We start from the raw sequence: 12081 nt of genomic DNA on the forward strand, positions 1-12081 counted from the left end.
GGGGTTTTGGGGGGAATATAATATAATATAATATAATATAATATAATATAATATAATATAATATAATATAATATAATATAATATAATATAATATAATATAATATAATATAATATAATAATATATATTTATAATAATTGTGGGTTTGGGGGATACACACACACACACACACACACACACACACACACATATATGTATATAAAATTGGGGGTTTTGGGGGGGTTATAAACATATAAAAGTTCAAGAGAAATCCATATAACATATAAATGTCATATATCCATATAAACATATCAATCCATATAAAATCGATGTATTTTATTGCTGTTGTTGGACTACAACTCCCATCAACCCTAGCTAGCAAGGCCAGAGCTCAGGGATGATGGGAGTTGTAGTCCAACCACATCAATAAAATACCTGCACAATATATATATATATATATATGCAATGCCATATACCAGCCTTTCTCAACCTGTGGGTGCCCAGATGTTGTTGGACTACAAGTCCCATCACCCCTAGCTAGCAAGGCCAACTGAAGAATATGGGGGGGGCATATTCTATAAAGATTTGGGGGGCCTGAATCTCTTTAGTGGGGAGCTTTGGCTTTCCTCCACCCCTGCTTTGTATAATAGGGGGCACATCCTATAAAGATTTTTTGGGGGGGCGGCCAATCTCTTGATTTCCTATGCTCCCCCCTGTGATTTCTCCTGCCCCCCACCCCCACCCCGCTTTTATCTCTCCCTCCCCCCCTCTCCCCTTCTCCCCCCCCCCCCAGCGACACCAAACGCCGCCGCATTGGCCGGCCGCTTCCTTTTCCTCCTCTCCCGCGCGCAGTCGCGCGCGCGGGTGCGCGCCTGTCTTTGCAGGGAGATTTCGGCGCGGCGGACAGCGCCATTGCGCTTCAGCGCCATTGCGTTTTTTTGTGTTTTTTTGCGGGGAGATCCGGCGGCTGCTTGCAAACGGGGGTGGCAATTCAGCACCAGGGACAGCTGCGGTGTTTTTGCAGGGGCGGCAATTCAACACCAGAGACAGCGGCGGTTTTTGCAGTAGGGCCCCAATTCAGCAACAGGACAGCGGCGTTGTGCAAAGGGCCAATTCGTCACCAGGGGCAGCGTCTTTTTGCGGGGGGGGGGGCGATTCAGCACCAGGGACTGTGACGTTTTTTGCAAGCGGTGGCAATTCAGCACCAGGGACAGCAGTCTTTTGCAAAGGGCCAATTCAGCACCAGGGACAGCAGCCGCCTCTGCTTCTTCCACAGGGCCGCTTCAGGACCACGGATAGACCCTCTTGCGTGGCAATTCTCCGCCGCCTGGGGGGCCCTTGGGCTGCGCCGGGCGACGGTGGGGTGACCGCCATGCGCCTCCTGCTGCTGGCCGTGCTGCTGTGCTTCTCGGTGGCGCGGGGGGGCTGCGAGCCCAAGGTGGTGAACATCGGGGCGGTGCTGAGCACCAAGAGGCACGAGCAGGTCTTCCGCGAGGCCATCAACCAGGCCAACAAGCGCCATGGCACCTGGAAGATCCAGCTCAACGCCACCTCCGTCACCCACAAGCCCAACGCCATCCAGATGGCCCTCTCCGTCTGCGAGGACCTCATCTCCAGCCAGGTAGCCGCACCGCGCCGCCCAAGAACCGGTCGGGGGAACCCCCTAGGGACTCCTCCTCGACGTGATGGGCCAAGCTCTTGACCTGGTGGACTGGTTGGCCCCAGAAAGGACCACCCAGGGACCCCTGGATCCTGTGGACTGTGGGCTTGGGGCACCAACCTAGAAACCCGCAGGCCACAGAGATCAACCTAGGGACCCTACCGCCCTAAGGACTGGCCAAGGACCTCATGACCCTATGGTCCAGACTGTGGCTTGGGGCACCAACTTGGGAGCCCTTGGCTTTAGAAACCAAACCTAGGAAACCTTCAACCCTAAGAGACGACCAGAGGACCCTTGGCCCTACTATTGAGCACCCAGGGACCCTATGGATCAAGCTTGGGGGGCCAGCCCAGGGAGCCCTTGGCTTTAGAAACCAACCTAGGGAACCTTCAGCTCTAAGGACTGGCCTAGGGACTTCTTGACCCTACTAAGGGCCAGCCAACAACTCCTTGACCCTATGAACCAGCCTCTTGGCTTGGGGCACCAGCCCAGGGACAACCCCCCCTCTTTCTTTCTTTCTTTCTTTCTTTCTTTCTTTCTCTCGCTCCCCCTCTCTTTATTTTTTCTCCTTCTCTGCCACCTCCCTCCCTCTCTCTATTTCTTTCTCTCCCCCCTTTCCCTCTTTATTTCTCTCCTTACCTCTCTCCCCCTCCCTCTCCCCCTCTTTCTCCCTCTTTTTCTATCCCTCCCTCCCTCTCTTTCTTTTCCCCTTTTCTCTCTCTTTCTCTCTTTTGCTCTTTATTTTTTCTCCTTCTCTACCTCCCACTCCCTCCCTCTTTATTTTTCTTTCTCTCCCTCTCTTTCACTCTTTCCCCCCTCTTTATTTCTCTCTTCCCTCTCTTGTTCTCTCTTTATTTTTTCTCCTTCCTCCCCCTCCCCTCCCCTCCCTCTCTCCCTCTTTCTCCCTCTTTTTCTATCCCTCCCTCCCTCTCTCTTTCTCTCTTTCTCTCTTTATTTCTCCCCTCTCTCTTTCTCTCCCTTATTTTCTCTCCCCCCTTGCTCCCCCTCTCTTTCTCTCTTTACTTTTTCTCCTCCTCTCCCTGTCTCTGCCTACCCTCTTTCTTTCTTTTTTTCTCTCTCTCTCTTTATTTCTCTCCCTACCTTCCCCCTTTCTCTCCCCTTTTCCTCCCTCTCTCCCCCTCTTTCTCTCTATATTTTTTCTTCTTCTCTCCCTCTTTCTTTTTCTTTCTCTCCCTCTCTTTCCCTCTTTATTTCTTATCCTACCTCTCTCCCCTCTCTCATTCTCTCCCTCCCTCCCTCGCTCTCCCCCTCTCTTTTCTCTTTTTCTCCTTCTCTCCCCCCTCCCTCCCTCTCTCCCTCTTACACACCCACATATTGGGACCTTAAAAATACCCCAACACAGCCCATATCCCAAGGAACAAACCGGGTCCCCAAGTCATCAAATGGTGCTATTTTGGCCCCATTTACGTCTCATTTGGGATCTCCTTTGAAGCCACCCAAATTGCAGACCTGATCGACATTTACAGACTTCCTTCTTTCCCCAAACAGAGCAGAAAAGGCCATTTATAGGAGAAGCCAGCAAAGGGAGGAGGAAGTTTCCATGGAAACGCCATCTCAGTTGCTTCCATAGAGTTGGTTCCTTCCATCGATTGCTCTTCGCCTCCTTCTTGCCAGACCATTTCATCATAAATAGTCCCTGGAGGGGAAATGGCATTTAGGCCTTTAATGTGCGGTTAAGGAAATCATATTATCTTGCAATCTGGCTCGGCCGACTTCTCTCTCCGCCTGTCAAAGCCTGGGCATTCGAGGACGTCCATAATTTAATGGGAGAAACGTCGGAGGGGAATGCCTTCTTGTTGTTATTGTTGAGTTGTTTAGTCATGTCCGATTCTTCGTGACCCCATGGACCAGAGCACGCCAGGCCCTCCTGTCTTCCACTGCTTCCCACAATTTGGTCAAACTCATGTTGGTTGCTTCAAGAACACTGTCCCACCATCTCATCCTCTGTCTCCTTGCGCCCTCCTCCTTGCGCCCTCCATCTTTCCCAACATCAGGGTCTTTTCCAGGGACTCTTCTCTTCTCAGGAGGTGGCCAAAGTCTTGAAGCCTCAGCTTCAGGATCTGTCCTTCCAGTGAGCACTCAGGGCTGATTTCCTTCAGAATAGGTCTGTTGGATCTTCTTGCAGTCCGTGGGACTCTCAAGAGACTCCTCCAGCACCAGAATTCAAAAGCATCCATTCTTCGGCGATCAGCCTTCTTGATGGTCCAGCTCTCACTTCCATACATCACTAGTGGGAAAACCATAGCTTGAACTATATGGATCTGTGTCAGCAAGGTGATAGGACATCCATAATTTCATGGGAGAAATGTCGGAAGGGATAGTAGGATGTCCATATTTTCATGGGAGAAACGTCAGAGGGGATGGTAGAACGTCCATAATTTCATGGGAGAAATGTCTCTCCCACAGGTCTACGCCATCTTGGTGAGTCACCCGCCGGCTCCCAACGACCACCTCACGCCGACGCCAGTGTCATACACTGCTGGCTTCTACCGGATCCCGGTCATTGGCTTGACCACGCGCATGTCCATTTACTCAGACAAGGTAAGCCCACAGCTCCCGCTGGTCGGGACCCATCGTTCTCCTGGACATCTGGCGGGAGAAGGCCTTGATACAGCCATTCATTCTTCTCAGTAGTCAATGTCCATCCATCCGTCTGGAGATCTTTCCCATTGGCTTCCTAAAGAGGCCCTTCCTCTGTGCAGGAAGGCTGTTTTCCACAATGGTTCCCAGGTCCCTTTCCAAGGTAGCTCCATGGAGAAAGCAGGGCAGTAGACCAAGCAGATGGCCAGGTCTTGGATGGAGCTGGTATTAGAGATGTTCTTCCACCCTAGGGGAGGGATGTTCCTCAATCTCATCTTCAAGTCACCTTCCCATGGAGACAGAAGGAGAGGAGCAGAGGATGGACCTCTCTGGAGAAGCAGGTGGGGTCTCAAGATGGAAGACCTCAAGAGGCTCTTTCCACCCCATAGGAGGGACGTTGCCCAAACTCCTTTCTAGGTCCCGTTCCAAGGTAGCCCCATGGAGAACGCTTTAGCTGAGCAGAGCATGGACCTCTCTGCAGAGGCAGGTGGGGTCTCAAGGTGGAACTTCTCCAGAGGCTCCTTATATCCCGTAGGAGGGACAGCGCTTCAACCCAGACACCCCCGCTTGGTCCACAGTGACGCTCCCTCTGGCTCCTTCTCTCCCCAGAGTATCCATCTTTCGTTCCTCCGCACGGTCCCTCCTTACTCTCACCAGTCCAATGTCTGGTTTGAGATGATGCGCTTCTACAAATGGAACCACATCATCCTCATCGTCAGCGATGACCACGAGGGCCGGGCGGCTCAGAAGAAGCTGGAGACCCTCCTGGAGGAGAAAGAGTCCAAGGTCAGTAGCTTCCCGCCAGCCACGCTTCTCTCGAAAGTCTTGCGCTTTGTCGTCCGTGTGTAGATTGACATCTGTAAATACACCTTCTCTCTCTTCTTCCCATTGTTAAACATGACCCACATTGTGCTCTTAGGCGCTGGCCATCTAAGTCCTTGACCAAAGTTTGTTACTCTTTATTCATTTCACTTGCTTTGCCACGGTTGAAAAAAACCGAAATCTCCAACTACATTAAAAAAAAATGAAATCCGAAATCCGAAAGAGGCAAAAACGGGGAGATGAGGGGGGAGACGTAACATGGAGCTGGGCCAAAAACCCATTTCCTTATTGGAAGAGAGTGTCTAGGAGAGTAGGCTTGGATCATGGACTTGGGAAGGAGCTGAAAGCGTTGTGTGATCCAACCAAGGCAGGAATCTCAACATAGAATCATAGAGTTGGAAAAGACCTGGAAGGGTTGTCTTGTCCAAGCAAGGCAGGAATCTCAACATAGAATCATAGAGTTGGAAGAGACCTGGAAGGGTTGTCTGGTCCAAACAATGCAGGCAACTCAACATAGAATCATGGAATGGTTGTCTGGTTCAACCAAGGCAGGAACCTCAAGATGGAATCATAGAGTTGGGAAGGAGCCCCAAGAGAGACTTGTGAGGCAGGGATAGGCAGCTCCCTTTACCTGCTTCCTTCCTCTTCTGCAAAGAAGCTCATGGTCAATGCAACAATCTGATCAGTCATAATGGTCATAATTTTGTCATCTATACCCCCACCCATCAGACTGGGTTGCCCCAGATGCTCCAACATCTAGAAGAACACCATAAAAGGTCCAATCGTCCACAACTTCCCCCAATCCGAGCTTCTTCTGAAGATCCAATTCCTTCTCTCCTGGGTTGGGGGCCCGCGTGGCTCCATCCTCTCCGACATTTCTACGGCGGAAATGGCGGAGCGGGGCTTTGAAGCTGAGCCTCCTTGGCACATGGTGTGAGCGGTGGCTCCACGTCAGCCAAGCCAACATATATGGGTAGCCTTCCTAGATCAGACCAAAGGCAGGACATCCGGTCCGTGGTCCTCTTCTCAGTGGCCGTCGAGAATCCTGCAAGGAGGAAGGAGCTGAGGGTGGCGGCCTTGCCCCCGCTTTTCACTCCAAGCGGCCAGCATTCAGAGGTCTACCAACATTTGGGAAGAGGGACAACCCACCATCCCCTCCAACATTTCTCCCATGAAAATGTCCAGTTGCCCTCAGAAACTCACAAGGTACCTTCACTGATTTAAAGGAGAGGAAGAACTTGCATGAAGCTCCAAGGAAACTTCCTAGGAAACCCCCATAGGAGATCTTGTAGGAAACATCTTAGCAAATTTTGTAGGAAATTTAATAGGAAAACCCCATAGGAAACCTGGTCAGGAACCCCCATCAGAAACTTTTTAAGAAGCCCCTCTAGTAACCCCCAGAGGAATCCTTCTAGGAAACTTTTTAGTTACTTTATAGGAAACCTTGCGGGAAGGTTTGTAGGAAATTTAATAGGAAACCTTGAAGGAAACTTAATAGGAAACTTTGTAGGAAAAAAATGCAGGAAATTCAACAGAAAACTTTCAAGGAAACTTAATAGGAACCCTTGTAGGAAACTTTTTAGGAAACTTAATAGGAAACTTTGCAGGAAATGTCATAGGAAACCTTGTAGGAAACTTAGTAGGAAACCTTGTAGGAAACTTAACAGGAAACTTTGCAGGAAACTTAATAGGAAACCTTGTAGAAAACTTAGTAGCAAACCTTGTAGGAAACTTAATAGGAAACTTTGTAGGAAACTTAGTAGGAAACCTTGTAGGAAACTTAGTAGGAAACCTTGTAGAAAACTTAGTAGGAAACCTTCATGGAAACTGTGCAGGAAACTGAATAGGAAACCTTGTAGGAAACTTAATAGGAAACCTTGTAGGAAATTTTGCAGGAAATTTAACAGGAAACTTTGAAGGAAACTTAATAGGAAACCTTGTAGGAAACTTAGTAGGAAACATAATAGGAAACTTAATAGGAAACCTTGTTGGAAAGTTTGTAGGAAACTTAATAGGAAACTTTGCAGGAAACTTAATAGGAAACTTAATAGGAAACCTAGGAAACTGTGCAGGAAACTGAATAGGAAATCTTGTAGGAAACTTTGCAGAAAACCTTGTTGGAAACTTAATAGGAAACCTTGTTGGAAAGTTTGTAGGAAAGTTTGTAGCAAACTTTGCAGGAAACTGAATAGAAAAGCTTGTAGGGGTTTTTCCCCGCTCCTCTGTTACGCCCCACCCCCACCCCGGATGAGGAGGAGTTGGATATGGGATTTGCTTTGAGTGCCCGTCTTTCTTCTTTCAACTGTTTATAATCTTCTTCTGTGTCTGCATATTTTCTCTGTGCACATTATCCATCAGAGTAAAAAAAGGAGCTTTGACAGCCTCGAACCGCTATCCTTTGACAACAAGCGAGGACCCAAGGTATATTTGCATGGAAATGCACGCCGCCCACCAACCTAACGAGCAAAAAAAATTAAAATATAAAATTCATAAAATTCATCAATCAGGCCGCCTAGGCCCAAGGGCACCCCACAAAAAATCAGAATAAATTTTAGAGAGATATATACATATATATTATTTTTTTAATGGAAAAAAAATAAAAATATCTCTGGAGCCAGCAAGCAGACTCCATTGGGGGTTTTTTTGGGTCGCACGTTCTTTTCCGTTGAGATATGCTTGGTTTGAGCTTGAGTTTGAGGAGCAATCCTATCCTGGACGTCTTTCTTCGGAAGACCATGCATGTGGAGCCAGAGCGAATTTGCGAGTTTATTCCCCCCCCCCTTGTTTCCACCTGGACCATCTGATTCCCCCTTCCTCCTCTCCTCTTCCTGCTCTGCCCCTTCCTGTCCCAACAGGAAATGCGAGATGCTCACTTCGATTCCCTTGCAAGGCGGACCCCTTGCGTGTTTTTCCCCTCCCCCTTTCTCACCTTTTCCTGTTGTTGTTTTTTTTAATTATTTTTTTTTGTCTTTTGGAAAAGCAACAGGCGTTTGAGCAGTCAACTACATTGCAAAACCAGCCAGCCAACCAATATATGGATATGTGCAGTCGCCGCCTGAGGGGCTCCCTCGCCGTCGCAAAGACTGCGACGACAGAGTGAAAAAGGCATGTCGGCAATTCACGATACAGCGGGGATTCTGCAGAATTTGCAAAAAAAAAAAAAAAAAAAAAAAAAAAAGTTTGCAAATTTTGGAAAAATTAATTGCAAATTTTGCAAGTTTTTTATTTTATTTTATTTTTTGCAAATTATGCAAAACATTTTTTTGAAAATTTTGCAAAACAAACAAATAGCAAGAAATCAATTTGCCACGGTGGGTGGAATCACTTTGGCGGCCGCTGTGTATCTCTATATATGCCTTTTTTTCCTCTTTCCTGTACCAATGCACGACCTTCTTTTGGGGCTGGAGTGACTTCTGTTTGCATGCCCAGTGCAACAACAAAGAAAAATGATTCTTTTTTAAAAATAGAAATAAAATAAAAAATTAGATTTTTATTTTTTTAAGGGGGGTGGGGAGGAAATTAACCCCACCAGGAGAAAAGAAAAGAAAGAAAGAACGGGGGGGAGAAAAAAAACCGAGGAAAAGAAATGAGGAACTACTGAGTCCTTTCCAGGTAGACCTTGGAAAGAGAGAAGGAGGTATCTTTCTGAGGAAAGCATGGCTCTCACATGGGGGATCAGGGCCCAGCCGACTGACCCCATTTGCTCGCGCCAACCTTGCAGGCCGAGAAGGTCCTTCAGTTTGAGCCGGGCACCAAGAATGTGACGTCTCTGCTCCTGGAAGCCAAGGAACTGGAGGCCAGGGTGATCATCTTGTCTGCCAGGTGAGGGCCGGCCGGCGGGGCGGGGTTGGGGTCAGGTGAGTGGAGGCGACCCCCATTTTTCCCTCATTCAAACTCCTCCAATGTTTCTCCCACGAAATTATGGACGTCCTACCATTCCCTCTGAGGTTTGTCCCATGAAAATAGCGACTTCCAATTCCATCCCTTCCAGAATTTATCCCATGGAAATAGGGACGTCCTACCACCCCCTCCGACCTTTCTCCCACGAAATTATGTACGTTCTACCATCCCCTCTGACATTTCTCCCATGAGAATAGGGACCTCCTATTCCATCCCTTCCAGAATTCATCCCATGAAAATAGGGATGTCCTACTAGCTAGAGATGTTTCTCCCATGAAAATATGGACTTCCACCATCGCCTCTGACATTTGTCCCATGAAAACAGGGACGTCCTATTTCATCCCTGCCAGAATTCATCCCATGAAAATAGGGATGTCCTAGCATCCCCTCCGACGATTTCCCCATGAAAATAGGGGTGTCCTATTCCATCCCTTCCAGAATTCATCTCATGAATATATGGACTTCTACCATCCCCTCTGCTGTTTCTACCATGGAATTATGGGTGTCCATCACCCACTCTGACATTTCTCCCATTAAAATGCTGACGTCCTACCATCCCCTCTGACATTTCTCCCATGGAAATAGGGACCTCCTATTCCATCTCCTCTGCCGTTTCTCCCACTGAAATACGAACGTCCTACCATCCCAACAGCCTTCTTCTCTTTCTGCAGTGAGGACGACGCCACCACTGTCTACACAGCCGCAGCCAAAGAAAACATGACAGGTCCCGGCTACGTCTGGCTGGTGGGGGAACGGGAGATCTCCGGCAATGCCCTACGCAATGCGCCAGAAGGTAACTTGGGACCCCTCCCCATGGTCCAGCTGCCCCATGGTTGATCACCCAGCGGTGCTCTCCTTCCCTTCTCTAATTCCATTCGGAGGTCTCTGCCCTGCAGTGGGTTGGCCTGGATGACCTCTGGGGTCCTGGCCAACCCAGTCGTCTGTCTCTGCCCCCCACCCCACCCCCGTCCCAGGTCTCATCGGTTTGCAGCTCTTGAACGGCAAGAACGAGTCAGCTCACATCCGGGACGCGGTGGCTATAGTGGCCCAGGCGGTCCACGACTTGTTTGAGAAGGAGAACATCACTGACCCACCCAGGGGGTGCGTGGGGAACACCAACATCTGGAAGACGGGGCCACTTTTCAAGAGGTAAGAGCATCCTGGGCACCCCAGACCTGGGTTCTTTATGGAGGGGGTGGTGGGGTGTCTGTAATTTCATGGGAGAAATGTCAGAGATTATTGTAGGACATCCGAAATTTTGTGGTATAAACGTCAGAGGGGATGGTACGATGTCCGTATTTTCATGGGATGAATGTTGGAGATGATGGTACGATGTCCATAATTTGGTGGCATAAATGTCAGAAGGGGTGGTAGGGCGTCCATAATTTTGTGGGAGAAACATCAGAAGGGGTGGTAGGACATCCGTAATTTTGTGGTATAAACATCAGAGGGGATGGTAGAACATCCGTAATTTCATGGGAGAAATGTCAGAGGGGATGGTAGGACGTCCGTAATTTTGTTGGAGACATTTCCATCCCTCCGCATCCCGATCAACCCGCCTTCTCCCCAGGGTACTGATGCAGACGAAGTACGCCGAGGGTGTGACGGGCCGGGTGGAGTTCAACGAGGATGGGGACCGCAAGTACGCCAACTACAGTGTTATGAACCTGCAGAACAACAAGTTGGTGCAGGTCGGCGTCTACAACGGCAGCCATGTAAGTATCCCTGGATGGGAGGGCCCTGCCTGATCTGGGGGTCAGACTGGCTGACCTTTAGGGGTACCATTCTGACTCTATGGTCGTTTAACAGGGAAGGCTGGGAGAGAAGGTCTGGTCCCAACCTTTCTCTCCTCACCTCTGCAGTTCCTGCCCAACGACCGCAAGATTATCTGGCCAGGAGGAGAAACCGAGACGCCCCAGGGCTATGAGATGTCTACCAAGCTCAAGGTATTGTCTCTGCTCCACCTCCCTCCCTAATGTCAGCCTGGTGAGGAACAGTTGAAGGAGCTGGAGAAGAGGAGAGCAAGAGATATGAGAGCCACCTTCAAACATCTCAAGATGATTGAGGGTCTGGAAGCCGAGGCTTAGGAGGAACGGTCAAAGGAGATGGCTCTTTTTAGCCCAGAAAAGGGGAGGCTGAGAGGAGATGTTAGGGCCACTTTCGAAGATCTCAAGATGATTGAGGGTCTAGAAGCCCAGCCTTAGGAGGAACGGTTGAAGGAGATGGAGAAGAGGAGATATGGGAGCCACCTTCAAACATCTCAAGATGTTTGAGGGTCTAGAAGCTGAGGCTTAGAGGAAAGGTTGAAGGAGATGGCTCTCTTTAGCTCAGAAAAGAACAGGCTGAGTGGAGATGTTAGGGCCATCTTCAAACATCTCAAGATGTTTGAGGGTCTAGAAGCTGAGACTTAGGAGGAACGGTTAGGAACGTAGGAGGAGATGGAGAAGAGGAGACCAAGGAGATATGGGAACTACCTTCAAACATCTCAAAATGGTTGAGGGCCTAGAAGCTTAGCCTTAGCAGAAACGGTTGAAGGAGATGGCTCTCTTTCAATCTCTTTCAGATTGTCACAATTCACCAGGAGCCATTCGTCTACGTCAAGGAGACCCTGGCCGATGGCAAGTGCAAAGCCCTCACCAACAGCACCGGTGGCTTGGTGCAGCAGGTCCTCTGTACGGGGCCCAACGAGACCATGCCGGGTATGTCTCGAACCCACAGCCGGGGCGTCGGGTCAGAAGCTCCCCCGCCAAGCGTCTCCATTGGGCGGCAGGCGTCTCTCCTTCTTGGGAGGGTCTGCACTGCATGGTGGAGATGACATCCTCTTAGTCTAGACAGGGCTCTTCCAGATGTAGTTGGCCTACACCTCCCATGATCCTTAGCTAGCAGGACCGGTGGTCAGGAACAATGGGGAGGTGGAGTGATTGAGAAGGTCCTCTCCGTTGGGGACCTTCTGGAACGGGCCTCAATGGTCCCCCTTTCTCCTGCCCCACCAGGCCGCCCCAGCGTGATGCTCTGCTGCTATGGCTTCTGCGTCGACCTCCTGATCAAGCTGGCCAAGACCATGAACTTTACTTACGAGGTCCACCTGGTGGGCGACGGGAAGTTTGGCACGCAGGAGAGG

At 49.5% G+C, this 12081-nt stretch overlaps 1 protein-coding gene across 8 annotated transcripts in view; it reads left to right on the forward strand.

Annotated features, from left to right (window-relative positions):
- The first annotated feature begins 827 nt into the window (after positions 1 to 827).
- Positions 828 to 12081, forward strand: part of LOC309352471 (glutamate receptor ionotropic, NMDA 1-like) — a 29217-nt gene continuing 17963 nt past the window's right edge. For 6 of the 8 annotated variants that reach the window (XR_014161334.1, XR_014161335.1, XM_081880943.1 and 3 more), the window contains exons 1-11: positions 830 to 1598; positions 4065 to 4199; positions 4848 to 5024; positions 7419 to 7481; positions 8782 to 8882; positions 9632 to 9753; positions 9935 to 10109; positions 10531 to 10675; positions 10823 to 10906; positions 11524 to 11659; positions 11954 to 12081. Coding sequence is in view for 6 of the 8 variants with exons in the window: in XM_081880943.1 (XP_081737069.1) it covers positions 1350 to 1598; positions 4065 to 4199; positions 4848 to 5024; positions 7419 to 7481; positions 8782 to 8882; positions 9632 to 9753; positions 9935 to 10109; positions 10531 to 10675; positions 10823 to 10906; positions 11524 to 11659; positions 11954 to 12081 (1515 nt within the window). In the remaining 2 variants the exon portion in view is untranslated. Of the gene's footprint in view, positions 1599 to 4064; positions 4200 to 4847; positions 5025 to 7418; positions 7482 to 8781; positions 8883 to 9631; positions 9754 to 9934; positions 10110 to 10530; positions 10676 to 10822; positions 10907 to 11523; positions 11660 to 11953 lie in introns of all 8 variants that reach the window. The other 2 variants (XM_081880938.1, XM_081880939.1) reach the window with 2 other exon arrangements.

The sequence above is a fragment of the Podarcis erhardii genome (assembly GCF_964252035.2).
Source record: "Podarcis erhardii genome assembly, chromosome: 11".
NCBI classification, from domain to species: domain Eukaryota; kingdom Metazoa; phylum Chordata; class Lepidosauria; order Squamata; family Lacertidae; genus Podarcis; species Podarcis erhardii.